The sequence below is a fragment of the Balaenoptera acutorostrata genome, chromosome 14 (assembly GCF_949987535.1).
Source record: "Balaenoptera acutorostrata chromosome 14, mBalAcu1.1, whole genome shotgun sequence".
Taxonomy (NCBI): Eukaryota; Metazoa; Chordata; class Mammalia; order Artiodactyla; family Balaenopteridae; genus Balaenoptera; species Balaenoptera acutorostrata.
In genome coordinates, this window is record NC_080077.1 from 51,390,548 (window position 1) to 51,412,273 (window position 21,726).

General features: G+C 42.0%; 2 protein-coding genes across 2 annotated transcripts in view; both read right to left on the bottom strand.

The window, feature by feature from the left end:
- The window catches only part of LOC103000602 (coiled-coil domain-containing protein 162-like), a 42,815-nt gene extending 39,898 nt beyond the window's left edge, over positions 1–2,917 (bottom strand). The window contains 1 exon segment of the mRNA XM_057528005.1: positions 2,854–2,917. The gene's annotated coding sequence lies outside the window, so the exon portion shown is untranslated.
- A 1,121-nt stretch (positions 2,918–4,038) lies between these two features.
- On the bottom strand, positions 4,039–21,640 carry LOC103000327 (coiled-coil domain-containing protein 162-like). The gene is given in 5 exon segments (XM_028168728.2): positions 4,039–4,143; positions 5,998–6,151; positions 14,174–14,312; positions 18,744–18,909; positions 21,397–21,640. Coding segments are annotated over 5 exon segments (588 nt in total). The 5' UTR covers positions 21,421–21,640.
- Positions 21,641–21,726: the final 86 nt, after the last annotated feature.

Sequence of the window (21,726 nt, forward strand, 5' to 3'; positions counted from 1 at the left end):
CTGTTAAGAGAAGTCTTCTCTTCCTAAGTGTTTTACAGGATGGGAGAAGGAACAGGAAACAGGATAAAGAACAAGGCAGGGGAGGGTAGGATTGTCAGGGAAAGATGGTAATCCATCAGAAACAGGGCCAAAAGAGAGTAAACAGAAGGCCCAAAGGGCCCAGCAGGCTTCTTGGTCTTGGCACTACTTGGTCTATATCCAGCTTTGCAAATGCTCCTTCTGGGTGAAGCATTGAATCCCGCTGTGGAATTTAGTTGGCACACCTAACATACTTCCTTTTCCACTAGTTGGCCTGAAATGGACTTGCGACTCAGTTTTAGCCAGTGAGACACAAGAAAATCTACTGGAAGTCTTCTGAAAAAGATTTCCCTCCTTGATAAAAAGACAAAGCCCCTTAAGGAGAAAGCTTTTTTGCTCCTGTCTTCATCTTACAAGGATGAGGGAGACATTTTGCTGACATACCCAGGATGGCAGAGCTGGGTGCCTGCATCAACATGAACTGCCTCCTTCTAGACCTGTTTGGAAAGATTAATACACTTTCTAATTTAAGTCATGACTAGTTACTTCTAGCAGGTGCACCCTAACTGGCACAGAGGGGCATTGGCTCAAAGGTGGGAGATCAGATAAAGCTTCTGAAAGAGTGGTTTGGAAGTTGAAATCTGAAGTATAAGTAGGAGTTAATCAGATGATGAAGCAGAGAGTGGGAGGACAGGGAAGTTTTCCACCAGAGGGGCCAGTTTGCATGAAGGTACTGAGGAGAGAGCATGGTGCATTTGACAAAATAAAAGAAGTTGAGGGTAGAGACATTGGCAAGAGTCAGGTTGTGAAGATCTGGTTAAGGCACCCAGACTCTATTCTCAGGGCATTTGGAAGTCATTGAAGAGTTATAGGAGGGAAGTGACATAATCGGGTTTGCATTTTAAAATACTATCCTGGTGAATGGACGTGAAGGAGGCAAAGGGAATACAGGGAGTCCTTTGGAGGTTATGATCTTGGCCCAGCATTAGGAGATGATAGTGATTTGGACTGGTGGAGGGGAGTGCTGAGGGAGGATGGGGAAAACTTGAAAGATATTAAAATAATAGGATAGTAGAACTTGGTGTCTGATTGTGGGTATGATAGACAGAAATCAAAGATGGGTGTCCAGTTTTTTTTGCTTGGGCAACTGGGCAGGTGGTGGTTAACTGACAGGGAATAAGGAAGGAAGAGCACATTTAGGGGCAGTAAAATGAGCTCAGTTTGGGACATGGTGTCTCTGAGATGGAACAAGGCAGTTGAACATATGAATCTGATAGGATTGAGATTTGGACTAGACATGTAAACTTTGGAATCATCGCATAAAGCCATCCAAGTTATAAAAGTAGTTGGGTTTGCCCAGGGAGAGGGTGAGGAGTGGAGCAATATCATGGATAAGAGTATGAGGGAGCTCCGGGGCCAGACTGTTAGGTTGGAACCTGGGTTTCTTTTCTCTCTCGGCAAGTGACTTTTAGGCATATCATTTAACCTTTTTGAGTCTTGGGATTCTTATCTATAAAATGAGAATAATGAAAGTACCTACCTCATGGGATTATTGTTAGAATTAAAGAAATTAATAGTTAATAAAGCCTCTGAACAGATCTCAATCATAGACATTATTAATTAATAATGTTCTATTAATAGTGTTCAGGGCCAACTTATTGATTAGACATAGAAGGCACAGTGCTTAGGGCCCAAAAAATGTTTTAATTTCCTTTAAAATCAGAAAAAAAAGAATATTTAGGTTGAATAAAATGCTATAATTTATGATAGTAATATATTTTTCTTTATATTAACACAGTTGTAAACTATAACTCTTCATGTTTTTTAATGGAGAAATGGGCCCACAAAGACAAAAGTGGCTAGAGTCATGGAAGTCAAAATGCAGCCCTGGCAGTGGTGGAAGTGGGACAGAACCCAAAAAGCAACATTTTCAGGATTGGCAGAGGTAGGGGACTTGACACAGAAGTCTGAGAAGGCATGGCCCACGATGTCAGAGGAAAACTGGAGAGAGTTGTGCTTTAGAAGCTAAGGGCAGAGAGGCTTCAAGAAGGACACACTGTGTCAAATGCTGCTAAGGGGTCAGGTTGGAAGGGGACTGAAAAGTATCCAGGAGATTTAGTGACAAGGACCACGGTGCTCTCAGTGAGAGCAGTCTTGGTGAGATGAGGAAGAAGACAGATCACAGTTTCTAAGGAGTGGATGGAAGGTAAGGAAATGGAAATGGCTGGTGCAGAGACTTTGGCTCTGAAAAGGGGACTCTAAATGGGGGCACTGGCTAGCTTACCCCATGTCCAGACAAGTCTCTGTCTGGTTCCAGAATCATGCAGAATTGCTTCAAGTTATGATACTAGGGGGACTACTGGCTCTTGGTACCTTAGAACTTCAGGGAGACAAGTCCAGAGAAGGGAGTGCTTGCCTAGGAGTCCATGGGCTAGCAGAGTGATGCAGACAGGAGCCAGGCTGGAGATGTTCACCTGGGGCCTCTGTCATACCCTGCCAACTCCAGCCCGAAATGTGTGAGACTCACAAGGAAAAGCAGCCAGTTGGAGTTCAAATTGGTTTCAACGGACCGCCCCCCACGGTTTGTTCTAGTTTTAAAATTAAAAGAAATGTATATATCACTGATCATGGGACTTGCTGTGAAAGAACGCACTTTGGAGGGGCTCTCATGGGCTACCCCTGCTTCACTGCTGCTCCCGTGCGGCATAAGCACAGTCTCGGGACCCTGGGAGAGGCTATGGGATGGATGAAGCTATCTAGTCCGTCTCCCAGATAGAAAGGTCCTTCAGTACGACGCAGCACTGGTCAAGTACGTAGACCGTTCACCAAGAATACCTGTGTATTTTTGTCCAGTGTGGCCTGCCATCCTGGGGGACCCTCCATGATCATATGATAGTTACTCAGAAGGACATCTTCCATTAGCAGCTGCATGCCCGCCAGCTCTCCATGAGCTACCTTGAGGTCACGGTCACTCAGCCTACAGAGGCATAGCTAAAAACAAAAAGGAACAAAACGAAACCAAAACATCCATTTTAAACACTTCTATGTATCTTTTACATGTGGTTTTGAGGGAGAAAATTAGGAGTAGTTGTGTTTACAAGCCTCATGCTCTCAACTATTAAAAAAAAAAATCCATAAAAATCAGAGCAACATATCTAGCTCAAAGTCCCCCTTGAACATATCAGACTTTCGGCTCTGTGTGGAAGTCCAAGTTTCCTAAACCTTATGGTGGTGTCCGTATGTGGTGTATTATAGTGTGATACATGTATGCACAGGGAAAATCCTGGAAAAAAACCAAAATGAACTGTGACCGTCCCCTAGTGGGGGACTATGATTAATTTTTTTTTAACCACTCTTACTATTTTACTTAAAAAAAAAAAAATCTTTTTACTTATGGAAAATTTTGAGCACATACAAAAGCAAACAGAATAGTTCCCATCACCCGGCCCTAAGAACCACCAACCTATGGCCAGTCCTGTCCCATCTTCATCACTCCCCACCTCCATATTATTTTGAAGCAAATGTGTCATTGACTTTAATATTGTTAATAATACTTTTAAAATATTTTCTATTTAAAAAAATGAACACAATTATACTTGCTTAAATAATCAGGGGGAAACGTATAATTGAAAGAGACTCTCCCTTTGAGTCCTGCTTAAAGAGTTCTCTTCCTACTACTGTAGGTTGGTCAGTAGTCACACGTCTCTGAACTGCCAGCCTGGGAGTTACTCTAAGAGGCCCAGAGAGTGACCATAAATGGATGACCACTCCCCAAGATCATTATTAGCCATGAGTATTTCAGCTGTTTCAAGTCTGATGCCAGCTGAAACCATGATTTTCTTCTGTCATAAGAAAACATGACTCACCTTGCAGCACTGGGTTTACAGTTTCATAACCAAACACCTTGCTTATCTCATAAATTATTCACCGCTGACTAGAGTATGAAGGATCAGACCTATGGACCCAATGACACCTGCTTTGTGGTCTGCATTCGGCTCTCTCTGTGACAAGTGGGAAGACCTATCCTACCTGCATCTTATATTCTAGGGTATCTGGGCTGCTAATTGTAACTGGAAACGGTCCTCCATCTTCCAGAAATGCTCTCCAAGGGAACAGCACAAATGCCTAAAAGAACCAAAACATAAATATAATAATGCTGCATAATAATGTCCATAAGAAACAGACATTTGTATATGAACAAGATGTCTGTGTCTGCACACCAAAACACTGTGGGATGATTTCTCTATTATGTAGAAATAGTTCTTGATGGATAGTCCCCGATGATGCACAGGAGAGAGTAATAATCTTATTTTTTTAATTGATTTTTCAGAAAGTGACTAAACACAGAGGGTACTTAAGATTTCAGTGTAAATAGTCAACACCAGTATTTAGAAGTCCCAGAATAGTATAAAACCAATGGTACATATTTATAATCAAAAAAGGTAAACTTACTCAAATTTTTTCAATATTACAAACCTTAAATATTTGTCCTTTATCTCCATTGTGCTCCAGTTCTAGGCACCAACTCAAAACCAATGCCACAACGTTACACATGGGCCTCTGTCTCCTCCACATCACTGTCCAACAGCCAAGGCACCCCCTACTTGTTGGGGCATGACATGCAGCCCTGGATATAGTGGGCCTGTCCATCTGACCCCATTCTACACTTCCAGACTCGGTACTGGCTTCAGACAATTCCTAGAGCTGGAGTTGATTCAGGTAGCAGGGAGCCAGGACACCTGCATCCACCTAACCCCAGGCAACACTCAAAGGCAGCAGGAGCAGGCCCAATGGTCACGGTCCAACCCTGTCTTCGGGTCTAAATGAGGGTCAAGGCTTGGGCCAAGAGTCACTGTCTTGTAGCTAGGGAAGGTAGAAGTGTGAGACTTACATGGGGTTGATGCTGGCATTACTTGGCTTAGCTTTGTAACATAAAAACATTAAGTTGGAGGTTCTGGAGTCAAAAGATCTGGGCTTGTGTGGTGGTTTTAAAGATATGTCCACAGGGACTTCCCTGGCAGTCCAGTGGTTAAGACTCTGAGCTTCCACCGCAGGGAGCACGGGTTCGATCTCTGGTTGGGGAACTAAGTTCTCACTGTGAGGCCAAAAAAAAAAAAAAAGAGATATGTCCACAAATTCTTTTTTTTTTTTAAAGATTTTTTTGATGTGGACCATTTCTAAGTCTTTATTGAATTTGTTACAATATTGCTTCTGTTTTATGTTTTGTTTTTTTGGCCACGAGGCATGTGGGATCTTGGCTCCCTGACCAGGGATCGAACGCACACTCCCTGCATTGGAAGGCGAAGTCTTAATCAATGGACTGCCAGGGAAGTCCCAGTCCACAAATTCTTTGATTCTCTTCCCATTAAGAGGTGCAGCACCTTGACCACAGCCTCATGAGAGATCCCGAACCAGAACTACCCAGCTAAGCTGCTCCCAGATTCCTGAGCCTCAGAAACTATATGAGATAATTAATGTTTATTGTGTCAATCTGCTAAATTTGGGGGTAATTTGCCCTGAAGCCATAGATAACTGATACAGTTTGTGACCTAGTGTTGCCATGACTATGCAGCAGTCTGATCTCTGGACTTCTAGAACATCAAACTCTTTAGTTGTAGCAGGTGGGTAATATAGTTAGTGCCTAGGAGCAATAATAGTTGCCAGGATTACATTCGATAACGCATGTTGTTACCAGGCTGTTCAAAACTCAGCTGCTGACCTAATTTATGTATCATAATTGCTATCATTATTATTTATTACACGGAAGAGATCAGGTGTTGGTTTTGCTACCAGCTGTGAGCAGATAAGCTCCCAATTAGCCTGCTGAGCGGTTTAGGGGGAGAGCCCCTGACTGGGAATAACAAGGGGCCATGGGGGCCTAGCCCACTCTATCATGTGAGTGAAGGGGAGCCTACCAAGGCTAAAGGGCATTCCAGCACAATGCACGTTTGATTGGTATAAAAATAGCTCTCAACACACCTGGAGGCTCTGTGGATCCAGCGGCTGTGGCAGGCTGAGCTGGGAAGCAAAAATGCTCTTCATGAGAGAGTTGCTCAGTGGCGGCAACCCATGCTACATGTCATCTGTGACAGACTGGTAGGCAGGAGCATTTCCAGCTGCCAAAAATGTTCTTCTACCAAAACAGGAAGGGAATCTCATTAACAGCAGTTACTCAAGTTTCTAAAGCTCAAAACTCTCTTCAAGGTTACTGGAGCAAGATAACATTTTGAGATATCAACAGGTTTCTTCCTCAGCAACATCATCCCTCACTCCCTTTTCTTTACACACTGCCCTTCACTCTCACAATTCACAGCCCTCAAGGGAAAGGTAGCTATCCTCTAGACTAGCACGGTCTAACTGCAGAACTTTCTGCAGGGCGGAAATGTTCCATATTTGACTGTCCAATATGGTAGCCACTAGCCACATGTAGCTGTTGAGCCCTTGAAATGTGGCTACCATGACTGAGGAATTGAATTTTAAGTCTTATGTCACCAAAATCAATATTAATTTAAACTTTTAAATTAAAATAGCCACATGTGGCTACTGTACTGGACAGCTCAGCTGTAGCTCTAGAACAAAGACATCAGTTGCTGAATTTATTTTAAGACCAGTAGCTGAGACAGCAATTCTTGATATGTAAAACCAAATTTTAAGTTAAATAATAAGAGCCTGGGGTTTGAGAGAGAAAGCTTCTTGTTTTGTTTTGAACAAAACTTGGCTTTGCATATCAAGAACCAAAAATCCTGAAGACTAGAGCATGAAATCTATACCATAAGTCACAGAGAAGGAAGTCTGCTTGATAAATTACAATCATTTACTTGCCCCAAAGGAAATGAGTTTAGCAAGCAAGGAAGACTGTCTCTAGAGCTTAGATCTTGTGGATGCCCAAGAAAAGATGATGAAACAGAATCAGTTGCAGGGGGATCCAAAAGGTCCCCAGGACAGAAGGGATCTTTTGCCTAAATCCTCCATGGGCTTTGCCAAGTCATGCAGAAAGCAGATATCAAAAGGGAGATTAGCAATGACTGAGGGAGATGTTAGCACTGATGGAAATGAGGCAGCCTCCCAGAGATGAGCAGATAGTCAAGTGTTGTGGAAAGACCTGGGAAGTGCTTAAGACCCTACAAGGGGGTTCCAAGTGGGGTGCTGAGCAGCAGGCCAACCAGAAGAGATCTGGGATTGGACAGAGATGGGTGAGGGAGCCACTCCTCTTCAACTGCTGGGATGATTTATAAGCACCCCCAGGAATTTAGATCACCTCTGAGAAGGATAAAGGAGGAGAAGGGTGTGGCGTAAGGCCTAAGTTAAGGTCCAGTATTAGTTGCTGCCTTGACATCTGGTAAAATTGGGAGGGCTTTGAATGACCTAACTATAAGTTCCCCTGCCTACTCTGCTCCCACGGGTAAGGTCCCCTAGTCAAACAAACTTCCTTATCAAAGGGACCAAGTACAATCCCTGCTTATCCCCAAGTAGTGGTTTCAGTTCCCTGCCAGACCACAAAATTATTCACATGAACCAATCACATCCTCCTATGGGAACCAGGAAGCACTATATCCTCTTGATACTACAAAGCCTGCCTCTCAAGCCCCTAGTTGTTCACTCTAGTCACAAGTACAAATCCTCTGTGGCCCTGCATGGCATGCAATGTTCTGCTCCCCTCTGCTGTGAGTATATGTGACGAGTAAACTGCTGTTGATCTCATCTGTCCAGTATTTAGTGTCATGTGTTTGGCCATCCCCATAACCTTGGGGCAGAATCCCTCCCTCACCAACAGGGTAAAGAGGAGGCAATTAAAACAAAGGTAAAAGGGGATAATCTTGAATTAATTGATTTTATATCTCAAACTGACCACTTTAAACTGTAAATGTGGCTGAATGACATGGAATTGAAAAGTTTAATCTTTTTGTCATCAGCAGTAGGGGCTTATGAACTTAAGTTCAAAGACAGATAAAGGTAGCTCTATTATTTGCATATCAAACCATTGTACTAGTGCAAAAATCATACCACCCTTTTCATGTTTTTGTGAGAATTAACAAAAGATAGTTGCATACAGTTATATACTGAGACACTGAATAAAAACATTGACTTATCCTGATAGCTCAAGGATGGCACTTGGAGTTGCTCAATGGATATATAAACATTTTCTCCTGTTTCTCATATTCACATGCTTTCTCATGATTCTCAATGAGCCCTGCCAAGAGGCCCATGACTCATTCAACACCCATGTGACAGTGATGTATCAAGCATCTACTATGTACAGGGTACTGTGTCAGGAACTGTCTGAGATACAAAGATGGGTCCCCCATGGGTCTGACCTTCTAGCCCAGTAGGGCCCAGTGAGGCAGAGCTCATTATCCAGCCGCTTCTGACCTTCCTCTAAACTCCCAAGGCACTTTCTACATATATACCTCCCTTATAGGTTGTATATATCTACTTAAAACAATGGTACTGCAGACAAAAAAATGTTGCCTGCCATTTCACTAAACAAAGAATGTTGCCTGCCACCAAGTCATCAGCTGATACAGCTGCCCCTCAACGGTGCACCCTGAGGGGAATTCAGGATAGAAAAAAACAGGATACTGGCCCTAGATAGGTAAGATGCATATCTAAGAAGTAATTTTAATGAGTCCAGACTCTTGTATCTTCCCATACATAGAAAAGCACTAAAATCATTAACTTGTGATGTCTGTTTTTTGTGATTAGCAGTAGTCCTTTGATGTTCAACCACATGGGTTTTTTGCTGTTTTTTCAGCAAAAACTCCTCTATATCCTGGCTCCTCCCTTACCTCTTCAGAGCAGATCCTCAGAGCTATCTGAGAGACTGTCTCCCGGGCTGTAGTCTTCAGTAAGGTTCCCGAAGAAAACATTTGCAACTTTTAGGCTGTGCATTTTTCTTTAGCCAACAGTACCAAAAAGCAGAGTATTCTAATGGAAACATTTATTTTCAGCCTAAATCAAGAGCACAGAAGCCCAATATCCCACAAACCTCTTCCTGGTTGACTCCTTCTATGTCATTCCTATGCTTTTCTCCCACCAATCCACAAAATTATTTTCTCTCTCTCAGCCTCTGGGTCTAGCTTTGTTCGCACCTTACTGTTGACTGTATTGCTTATATTTTAAATTTTCTTTTTTGTTTATTACGATGTTTTAACATCTTTAAAAAACCTTGCTGGCTGGGGAGAGACTGCCTTTCCCTGCATAGCCAATTCTTAGAGATAGCTAAGGGCCCAGCCTGCCTTTGATATGCAAACTAACCAATCTGAGCCATACCTCCTCTGACCCTTGCAACCCAGGAGGCAATATTTCTCTCCTTTAATCATCCCAGGGCTAGTTAACAGGCAACTAGAGACCTCTCCTACAACCCAAAGCCCGCTGGAATTATTCAAAGTAGCCGATCTTAACCTGTTCTCCTGCCCTGCCTTGCCTTTCCAGGTCATGGCCTAAGCACTCTCCTTGCTCCCGACCTGTGGCCCTGTGTGACATGGCATTATGGATGTTTCTAGGAACTGAGTATAATAATTTTGTTTTCCTGAGTCTCTCCTGTGTCTCCTCTTGTGGCTGCACCAGACTGATTTTCACATAAGAGAACACAGAACATTGACTTGCTCTCTTATCTTGGTAAGTTTGTGCAGAACTTTTAACTACTTAGTGCCACAAACAACCACAATTCTTGGCAGAGTTTTAGAGCCCCAAACATGTACTAGGTCTATTAATTTATAGATGCCTGGAGACTATTAAAAAATATCAAGAGTTCAGATGTAAATATGACTGCAACTCTAAGCTAGAGAACCATAGCACATGATACACTCTCTAGAGAGACGAGAGTCAGATTCTAGGCACCACCATTGATCAAATCATTGGTTATCCTTTTCCTCACTTTCCTAATTCTTCAGTCTAGATCACTGTCCTTGATAGGTCCCATCTCTCCTTTATCAATAGTACTGCTTATGGGCTTCCCTGGTGGTGCAGTGGTTGAGAATCTGCCTGCCAGTGCAGGGGACACGGGTTCGAGGCCTGGTCTGGGAAGATCCCACATGCCGCGGAGTAGCTTGGCCCGTGAGCCACAACTACTGAGCCTGCGCGTCTGGAGCCTGTGCTCCGCAACAGGAGAGGCCGCGATAGTGAGAGGCCCGCGCACCGCGATGAGGAGTGGCCCCCACTTGCCGCAACTGGAGAAAGCCCTCGCGCAGAAACGAAGACCCAACACAAGCCATAAATAAATAAACAAATAAATAAAAATTAAAAAAAAAACAGTACTGCTTATTAGGGAGCTGTACAATGTAATGCTATGTATAGAAAGGGGTCTCAGAATGATACTTAACATTTTTAGCACTATATCCTCTTTTATTTCCTTCCTCTCCATGGACCCCATATTTTGAAAGATTTTTCTACCCAATTAAGCATTCTCCTGTTTTTAACTCAAAGCCACATAAACACCTAGCCTAAGCTCTGAGCTGCAGGAAGAGATGAAGAAACATGATATAAAGGAAAGAACAGGGCTCTGGAGTCAGAAAAACCCTGTGAATGTAAGGTCTGCTACAGCAAGCTTGTGACCCTGGGGCAAGTTATGCAACTTCTCTGACTCTCTATTTCCTCATCTGTAAAGATGGTGACATGATTGCTATCCCACGGAGTTGGCACATGGCGGGAACTCAACCAAAGCAAGTTCCCTCTCCTCCTTATCTCATTTGTTCTTATGATTCCAGTTAAAAAAAGAAAGAAATGTGACATTTTCTTTACCTGCAAAACTTTTGGGCAAATGTGTCTTTTTCATTATGTCTTTAGAAATACTGAAAACAGCTCACTGTGACAACTCACTCAGCCCCTCAGCTGGTAAACCCTGGCCTGAGCCTTCTGCTGGGGTAGGTCTGATCAGTGCAGCTTGCCAGCAGCACTCAAGATACAGGGAAACTCATAGGAATGAAAGGTCAGCTTGTTGCTTGTGCCAGTGCTACACCTGCCAACTGCCAGCCCCTAATAAAGTCGGGTCTCCCCAGCAGTCCACTAAAATACAAGGATAGATGCATCACATTCTCCAAACTGTTTTGCCACAGGGCAGCTGCCTTACTGTCAATAAGCAGTCAAGGGTTTCCTAGAATACCAGTCATCTTGTGTGTGAGTTAGCCATAATGTGATCCCAGGCAAGCTGGCTGTAGCCACAGGGAGCAGGGAATTCATGGGACACATGCTAGGGTTTTTCCTGGATGCAAGGATATGAAAAAGAAAATGAAACCCAAAAAAAACGCCTGCAAAGTGGCCCGGAGGAGGCCAGGCAAAAGTAGTGGCTCTTCACTTCTCAGACGCTGGAGACCAGGAGCACATGGGGCCTTCTCTGTATCGCCCAGAAATCCCCAGATAACTCTGAAGCACACTTTAATATCTGTGTGTTCAGAGACACTTAAACTAGGTGAGCATAAAGATAAACTGAAAAATGAAGAGAAAACCAACACAAATTCGAGGACTAAGAAACTGGTGTTGCTTCTTGAGAGATTGCTTAATGTACTCTTAAATCAGGCTTATTGCAGAAAGTTAAGGTACCTTTGGTTTATTTCCTTAAATTCCTCCTTTTTACCGTAATCACTCTGAACATCAATAATACACTCAGATCAGTGGCACTTTGCATGCCATATGTTTTATTCTGTCCTATAGAATTCCTTTGAGGGACTTCCCCCACCCCCCACCCCCCCCCACCCCCGTTTCCCTCCATTCTTGAATTTCAAAAGAATTCAATCCTTTAAATCAGGGAGTGGCAAACTCTTTCTTAAAGGGTCAGATAGTAAATATTTTCAGCTTTGTGAATCATACAATCTCTGTTGCAACTATTCAACTCTGTGGTTCTAGTGTGAAAGCAGTCAGAGATTATCCATACATGAATAGGCCTGGCTGTGTTTCAAAAAAACCTTCATTTCTAGACACAGAAACTTGAATTCCACATAATTTTCATTTGTCACAAAATACTACTCTTGAGTTTTTCCCTCAACCATTTAAACACATAAAAACCATCCTTAGCCCACAGGCCTTACAAAATCAGGCAGGGGCTTATGGCAGTAGTTTGCTGATCCCTAACTTAAACAGATGAGATTGATTAGAACCAATGTACCACTGAAGCATTTACCTTTGGCGCAAATGATTAATTCACCTGAAATTAAAGGTAAGCTCAATCCTCAGGCATTTCTTGCACTGGCTAATAAATAACTCTTATAGGTTGGTGGACATGCCCAGAGGTGAATGACAGGCCCTGGGCAATGTGATTCTGATGCCATCGGAGGACAGCACCAATTTCTATCAGGTCCTTGGCAGAGGACAGGTCGACAGGAGCAGAATGAAACTTTTGTGCCTAGAAACATTAAACTTTCTTGCAATCTGAGCTGGTCTATGCCACAGAGAAGCAGAGGACAGATATGAGGGGACTCTATGGGGCCACTGTCCTGTTGTCCTTGAGCTACATGCTTCTTCTCCTCCCCTGGTCTATGGAAGTATGCTGTTCTCATTCCAGGTAAGAGTTCCTTCTTTTCAAACTCTGGAGAAGGCTTCAGTTTACATAAGCAAAAAGTTCCCTGGGGTAAACAGTCATATTTACTCAGTTGGTGAGCTCTGGGAAGGGCGAGGGAACTTCTCCAAGCTTCCTGTCTCTTTTGGTTATCTAAGGACTTCTCCTTGCTTGCAGGTTCAGCACTAAGTAAAACCCTCAAGTGGAAAGACATTTATCTTTCAGCTTCTCCTTTCCTCCTGCCTCTTGCCTTCTCTTCCGAGTCTCCCTTTCCATCAATCCTGCTGCTGTCTGGCATCCATCCTAGTTCTCAGGCTTTGGAGTCAAATGCACATAGGTTCTAATTCTGGTCTGCTACTTACTGGCTGTGTGATTCCAAACACAGACACACCCCAAAGACCTCTGAAGAAAAAAGGCTGGAGGAAATGCTATGAATGAAGGACTCCTGGTTCCTTCTGAGGTCCTCTGAAAAATATACTGAAACCAGTCATAGGACACAGTGCCCTCCATTCCTGCAGACTGAGTGCACCAGGGCAGAGAAAGTCCCACAAAGCAGTTCCTGGGGGAAGCAGAGTGGTTCCCCTGGGAGAACAGGAGCAAGCTGAACTCCATGGAGCTGGAATCCAGGAAGAACTTCTGGGGTGTAGTCCTATTTCTTCATCCTATGTAAATTCCTTGCAAATTCTGACTTGAGATTTCAGAGCCCAGAGCGCTAATGAATGGCCATCATGACAATTAGTCAAAGCCTTTATATCCTACGTGCTTGACAAAGGTACAGCTCCCAAAGCTGTTTGTCAATCAAAAGAAAACAAATTAGCCTGATTTTTTTGTCCTGCTGAATTTGCATCCTAAATCCAGAGTCCCATGATGCTCAGAGTAAGAAAAAGCAGAGCAGAAAGAGAAAATATGGTTCAGTACAAACCCCACATTTCTATTCTCTGTGGACACTCATGCTAATGGTGGGAAGTGATTATAATCCACAGATAAAAGTACTGCCCTCCAAGGTCCCCCTCATTGACTAAATACTCACACTGGGAATTTATCAAATGAAGTTAATTAATTTTGACAATTTAAGAATAGGCAGAGACCCTCAGGCCTGACCTCTTCCCTTCCCATACACAGCTTATTATTTATACAGGAAACATTGTGACTCTTAATCCAAGCTAATTTTTTCATCAGTCATGAGTAATTAACCAAAAACCATTCTTTTTGAATGCAGAATATTTAATACCTACAAGGCCAGAGGTAAATTAACTTATTTATAAATTTAACTCAGGTGGTGAATTCCATTGGTTTCAGATGTGCAGTGAAAATTCTGTTTTTTTGAAAGGTAATTAAAGGTTGAAAAAATAAAATTCTTAGGAAGAATCATCTTCAGAAGTATAAAAAATGTGATTCCCAATAAAACAGCCTGTTATGCAAACTAACTATATTGAAATCACATTTAATAAAATCAAGAATATTATTATCCAACAAGAACACAGTTCACCCGGACAACCTCTGCAGCCGAACGTGTTTGGTAGTGGCAGTGCTCTGGATCAGGTTGTGCCCCCGACTATTTTAAGCTCATTATCTAATAGTGCCAAGAGTGGCCTCCCTCCATGATCACTCAGAAACACCTGCCCCGCAGAATTTATTAGACAGGATTAGCACTCCAGCCCTTACCGGATGAGGTACCTCACTGCAGCGTCAAACTGCAGAAACATAACCTCCCTTCGAAGACCTGGGACCTGGGACAGCAGAGTGGGGTCTTGGGGGCTCTGGAGGCTGTCAATCATTTTCTGCAGCTCTTGAAGCTCAGACCCTAGAAGATGGACAACATTTTATTCAGTGTGAAACACAGGCTACCCTAGCTACCCTGTGAACCATTTCTCCTCCAAAGCTAACTTTTTACCTAAATTGACTTCTCTTTGTTTGTGAGTACACTAATTATATGTTTTGCAAGATCAGCAAAGCCTTATGTTCTAGAACCCAAGGTCTGATTTATCTTTCCTTCCTTCCTTCCTCCCTCAGGAATGTAATAACTTGCTTTGCTTTTCAGCAGAATAAGAACATACTGTTGAAAGAAAGTTTCAGTGTTTATAAGGCTACAGACTCTAAATAGATTGAAAAAGAGAAATTACAAGGAATGGGAAAGTATAGGCCTCAGTAAGTCTATTAGGCGCTTGAAATTACTATAAACCAGCACTCATTTCTCATAGCCATGCCATTCAAATCAGCCCTGTCACTGGCTCATCCTGTCAATGGCTCATAGATTAAAGAAGACTCAAGACCATCCAAGGCAAGCAAAAATATGTACACATATATGTATACATGTATACACACACATACATAGATCCTTCTAGGAGATTCTCATCATTTCAGGAGTAGATGTGGGAGATCCTAAATTGGCTTATTTCTTGGACCCTTACTACAAAAGATTTATATGTGTTTTGGATGGAAATTTAAGTTAGAGGACTTTTGGGGCACTCAATACTGGTTTGAGGAACCCGGCCTGGGTCTAGATGTCTGTACTAGCATCTCTATTATTGGCTCAGGAAATGAGCTGCTTAGAATGGGAGAGCACAGCAAGAAAATGACAAGCCCTTAGGGAGCACTGATGGGGCGGGTGGGTGGGCCCCATTTCCAGGGCTACCAGAATGTCAGCTGATCTGAAATGCTCATCAGCTCCCTGTGGGGACAGTGATAGTTTTCTACTTGAGAGGACATCCCTGCTATGGGAAGAGAAGGATTGTGGAAATTGATCACCGTCCCTGATTGTAGCCCATGGCAGAAGTGAGATGGGAGATCCACGAAGCATTTCCGGAGTTACTCTATGTCAACCTCTCATCCAGACTTGAGCAGCCTTGTACCCTATCTGGCCCGGTACTGGATCTCTTCCTACATTTCTGGCATGGAAGGCAGGGGAACTGAGGGAGCAGGGAGGCTGTCCACGAGAGCCTGATCAGGGCAGAGCCAGGTCTGAGAATGGTTGCTAATATGTACTTGCAATATATGCTCTTGGCTTTAGGAAAAGATGAGCAGTCCAGATTTCATATCCATTTGATGTTTTACACACCACAAAAAAATGTTTTTTGGGTATTTTCCCAGCCACAAAAGAATTGGGGCCAATCATTAGAGTTTTTATGAATCCTCTATAAATCTGATGGTCATATTGGGCTGAAAAGAAACTTCCACCAGAAGAGGAGTCACAGAGCAAATTGTACAAGAACTTTAAGAATGTTGTACTGGATGGGAGGAGTGATGGTCAGTGAGCCTTATTTGTTCAAGGTCTAATGTGGCTGGTCTACAAGCAATATACTGTCAGGCTATGCAGCAACCAGGGGAAAAGGTTTATCATCCCCTGCAATGACAATGAAAAAAGAATATGAAGTTGTACATACCCTGTGATTAAAGCTCTGTAAAATGTATTTGGGCAAGGGCTAGAAGGAAGTAAGGATAAATAAAAATATTTCACTTGTTACAATGGTTGGATTATGGGTGATTTTTCTCTTTTCACTATTTCCATTACTGTTTATATAATGCTGTGTGTGCACTTTTATACGATCACTTCCCAGCAAAATTGTTCTGTGCTGACAGGTGGCATTATCATTAAAGTACAGATGTGGAGGAGGGCCTACCTTTTCTTTGTTACGCACTGATAACAGTCCTCATTTGGGCCTCCCTCTCTTGCGGGCTCATACGGCTCAGCGGGAGCAGAGATGGCAGGCACAGGCAGGGAAGGCAGCCTGTCTGTGAAGATGGGGCAGATGGTTGCCGTGTGGTCGTGGGGGTGGTGGGAGGAGACCCTCTGCCGGGAAACAAATGAGCCTCTTCTTGTGCCTTTCCCCAGGAGGGTTCCGTTTGGGAAATCAGACAGAGAGAGCAGAATCACAGTGGCCCTGCCTCCATGTGAATACTCAAAGCCAGTACATTTTGTTCCTGAAACCCTGAGTTCAGTGTGTAGTGTCTGGGTTTAATTGGCCTCCTAATCCTTTACAAGAAACTCATAATGTAAACTCCTACATTCTGATTCCATCCTCTGCTTCACACTGACTCCAAAGGGAGTTGCTGGCTTTCAGGGAAGGAGAAAATTTGGCAGGGTCCACAGAACTAGCCCACAGTATCTAAGAGCTGCTTCCTCAGTCAAGTGGGAGGACCACAGCTTAAATTCGAAGTGTCTCTTTAAAAAATATTTTAAAGCACATAAGTCTTCAAAAGTCACTTTAACTCCAAACAGCTCTGAAATGGCTAAAAGGAGTTGGGTGGGTCTATGAACAGACCCGTCTCCTCTTTTCACCTTAGTTCTCCTTGCCTCCTCTGGGAAGCAGGCCAGGAACTGAGCAGCCTAGTCTTTTAAAAAAGATGATTATCTTAGAATGGAATTTTTTTTAGTTCAGTTTGCTCTTTATCTATTTTCAGCAAAGCAGAGTATGTAAAACTTTGCACATTCTCCCTGGAGCACAAATGTTTTTACTGGCAACATGACAAGGTGTGTGTCTCTAGTTGTACACCTTGGAAAGCCTGGGCCCCAATTATTTCAATGGTTTCCGGTTCATAAGCATATAAATAGTAAAAAACCAATTTCCTTCATCCTCAGTTCTAGGTCCTCAACAATTTGGCCTCATTTACCACTATCCCTCAGTGTTGCACTGGTGGGTTCATCATTCTCTCTGGACTGGCCACGTGTAGTCCTGCCTGTTATCTTTGCCAGTATCCTTTTCTTGTCCCCCTTTAGGACAAGCCCTCCGATTTTTCTCCATTGATTCAAGGGAGGGCAAGTTCCCCCCAGATCACCCTCCCTGCGGGCTCTTCCCTCCCAGCTGCTACAGAACTTCCTATGCAGTGACTTCTTTTGGAAACATGGCTCTGGCTCTACCTTGGCTTCTATCTCATCTTCTCGAGGGCAGGGATGGCATTCTTCCTGGCCCATCCTCCTTTCTCCTGTCCCTCATCTACAGTCCAGCCCCAAACCCTCCCAACATCCAGCTCCACTAGAGAGCATCTTAGTTTATTTTCTGAGTTAACCCCTTACGACAGTCCCCAGATTAGCAAAAGGAAAGGAGCTAAGAGTGCTTTGGAACTTCTATAATCTCTTGATGCTTATATTGAAGACTTGCTAGTAGGCCTGCAACAATTCTGTGCTTTCTGCTGAGGTAGCACCAACCCCTTCCCTTCTTCAGGCTGCCTCTCCTCAGATATAGGCATCAATCTTCCTCCTGGAACAAGTCAGAATCTCCCACAAACAATTCCTTGATGCACTGCCCAGAGAGGAATAGATTCAGATTACATCATATTTGTTTTAAGACCACTAAGTTTAGATAGGCATGTTACCTCATTTCTTTGGCTCTTCTCACACTTTAAAATCCTTGTCTACTATGTTATAATATACTGCTATTAATTGATTAATATTTACATGACTAATGACATAATTAGGATGGGAGTCAAGTTATTAAAATAGTAAGACCAGTTTCACTGCTTCTGATAAACCAGCTTACTAAGCATTTCAGTGTCTTTAATTTACCTCATGCATTTATCTGAGAACTTGTGCTGAGTTAGAGTTCACGGATTAGCACTAGGCAGATAAAACAAAAGCCTCAACTGTTCTTATTAACAGGACTACTGGGTCATTGTTAGCTAACTGAGGGCTGTCTGCAAGCTTCTTGACAGTGAATGCTTGGCCTTGAACTTGCCACATTAGTTCACGAAGCCCAGGAGGGGAAAGGGAATGAAAGCAAAGCTAATATTTAATGGGGACTTGTACATCCTTTTAGAATTTTTACAGATTTCAATCCACAGAACATCTCTCTGAGACAGGTGTTGTCACCCCTGTTTTACAGATGACAAACAGAGAGCCAGGGAGTAAAGTGCCCAGCTTTTAGTAAACCAAGTGACAGAGGCAGGGTAAAAACCCAGGCCCCCCAAATTCTGACTTGGCATACTTCATGGTTTAACCTGTAAATGTGGAATCAATCCATTTGGAGGCAATATATAATGGGACTTTCCCTTTGCCCTTCTGTCATTTATGAGGAAATATTTTAGTCCTGTCTTTCCAGGTATTAAGAGCTTCATAGTAATTAACTAGATGGGGGAAATCCTTTCACAGTGTATATGTATATCAAATATAAAGTTGTTCACTTCAAATATATTACAATTTTATTCTTCAATTAGGCCTCAATAAAGCGGAAAAAAAAAAGAGCCTCATGGAATTTCAACTGAATATTGAAGGCAATTTTAATCACCTTTAATCACTTACCAATACCCTTAGTTCCTCCCCAGTCGCCTCTCAGAGGGTTAGGACTTAGAGGAAATTCAAAACATGCTGGACAATTTCCAAGTTTAGCCAAACTGAAGAGGTAGGCCACAATGTCATGGAGAGGGACTATCAGCTGTAGAGTTAGCTTTAAGGCTCTAAAAGCTACCTGTGGGTAAAATCAATACAAGGAAATAATTTTCAAGAAGCTTCTAAAGGGATATAAAAATATATGAGCATTGATTAGGAATAATATATTTAAACAAGAATATTTAGATAAATATTTTCACAGTATAATACAGGATAATAGTTACAGGATAATATCTGAAAAAAAGAACAACAAGCCTTTTCATGAACTCAGGTTATATATGTCTTTGGACAAGGTAACTCCGGCCGGGGAATTAAAGCAAAGTGTTTCTCTTTGCTTAAAGCCATTGGAGGCCAAAAACACATCAAAATGTGTTTGTATGACTAACTATCAATGAATTACAAGGGTCACAAATAAATTCCTAGCAGGGATTCATATTCAGACAACATTGCCCTGAGGGAATACCTGTAAGCAAAACATAACTACTTATCAACATAGTTTAAACACATGACTGAAAAACAAACAATGGATCATAAATATCAACATTCAGTGTACGATTTAACTGCAGAAGGTAGTAGTTTTATATATTTTTAAAAACCCTAAAAATTCTTCAGTGAATGAATGAAATAAAGGGTAGTTCTATTTCTAATTTTTTGAGGAATCTCCATACTGTTTTCCATAGTGGCTGCACCAATTGACATTCCTACCAAAGGTGTACAAGTGTCCCCTTTTCTCCACACCCTCACCAAGACTTGTTTTCTCTTGTCTTTTTTTATAATAGCCATCCTAACAGGTGTGAGGTGATATCTCATCATGGTTTTGATTTGCATTTCCCCGATGATTAGTGATATTGAGCACCTTTTCATTTATGTGTTGGTCATTGGTATATCTCCTTTGGAAAAATGTCTGTTCAGGTCCTTTGACCATTTTAAAATCGGATTATTGGTTTAAAAATTGTTTTTCTTGTTTTGTTTTTGCTTTTGCTATTGAGTTATATGAGTTCCTTACATATTTTAGGTATTATCCCCTTATCAGATATATAGTTTGCAAATATTTTCTCCCATTATGTAGGTTGCCTTCTCCTTTTGTTGATTTTTTCTTTACTAGCAGAGACCTTTTAGTTTGATGTTATCCCACTTGTTTATTTTTGCTTTTGTTGCCTGTGCTTTTGTTGTTGTATCCAAAAAATCATTGCCAAGACTGGTGTCAAAGAGCTTTTCCCCTGTTTTCCTCTCTGATTTTACGGTTTCCAGTCTTACAGTTAAGTATTTAATCCACCTGAAGTTAATTTTTGTGATTGGTGTTAAAATAGGGATTCAGTTTCATTCTGTTGCATGTAAAATTACCATATGATCCAGCAATCCCACTTCTGGGTATATATCCAAAGGAAATAAAATCGGTATATCAAGGAGATTACTCATACTTCCATGTAGCATCACTCACAATAGCCAAGATATGGAAACAACCTAAGTGTTCAGTGGATGGATAAATGGATAAAGAAAACGTCACACACACATGCATGCAAACACACAGGAATATTACTTAGACATAAAAAAGAAGAAAACCTTGCCATTTACAACAACATGGGTAAACTTGGATGACATTATGCTAAGTGAAATAAGCCAGACAGAGAAAGACATACACTGTATGATCTCATTCATATGTGGAATCTAATAAAAATGAAAAGGTCAAACTTATAGAAAGGTGGTTGCCAGGGGATGGGGGAGATGGGCTGATGTTGGTCAAAAGGTACAAACTTTATAAGATAAATAAGTTCTGAGGATCTAATGTACAGCATGGTGACTATAGTTAATAACACTGTATTTTATACTTGAAATTTGTTAAGAGAGTTAGACAAGCATTCTCACCTCCAAAAGAAAAGGTAACTATGTGAGGTGATGAATGTATTAATTAGCTTAACTGTGGTAATCATTTCACAATGTATATGTATATCAAATCATCATTCTGTACACTTTAAATATATGCAATTTTATTTGTTAATTACACCTCAATAAACCTGGGGGAAAAAAGAAAGGGTAAGAAACCTAAATTGCTAAACAGGTTTTCACTTACAAAGAAAAATCAGAATGTTCCCAAATTGCCATTTTCAACATTGCATTTTATTTAACTAATACTTGAATGCTTTATGTATTTCTATAACTACTCTTTTTTAATGGTCACCCTCTATCAGTAAATGAGGTACTTAGAGGAACCCCTCAAAAAACAGGAACCAGCTAATGACCGTGATTAAGTGCAATCTCAACCTCTCCTTAGTTTCAGCACATCAGGGTGGGGTTTTCTTGGCATTGTGGAGGAAATTAAGGATTAATAAGGAATGTCGGAACCTCCAATTAGTGTTCAGTAATGACCATGGAGAAACAGAACTATGAAATAATGAGGCACAAGGGAAAATATAATAAAGCAGGCAAAAACATGAGGAGCTGTGAGATTTCAGTTATGAGGTGTTCCTGAAAAAAACACAAGAGATATTCTCTGAAATTGATATGTTTAACTGTGGGACATAAAAACAGCCAATTTCCATTCTGGCACCCATAAAAAAATACAAACCTTTTCAGGCAGAGTTTTGAACATAATCAGCACTTCAGAAGGATGGGGTATGAACCATAAATTGAGGAAGACTTTCCCGTCAGCAGGCAGCAAACATCGCGGTGGCCGGGGCTGAAACCTCCTGTGGCGTGAGAAGAAAACTCCGGGAGTACAGCATTTCTCTTTCTAAAAGGGGCGTCTGGTGTGAGATTATACCACCGCCCTCCAGCCACAGCCCCAGAGCCCACGTTGTGGTGACACACACATCCAGCGTCTAAACCCAAGGGCAGCAGTCCTCCTTTTTCAGGCTGCTCACAAGTGGCCACAGTTATAAATAACTCAACAGGAGAA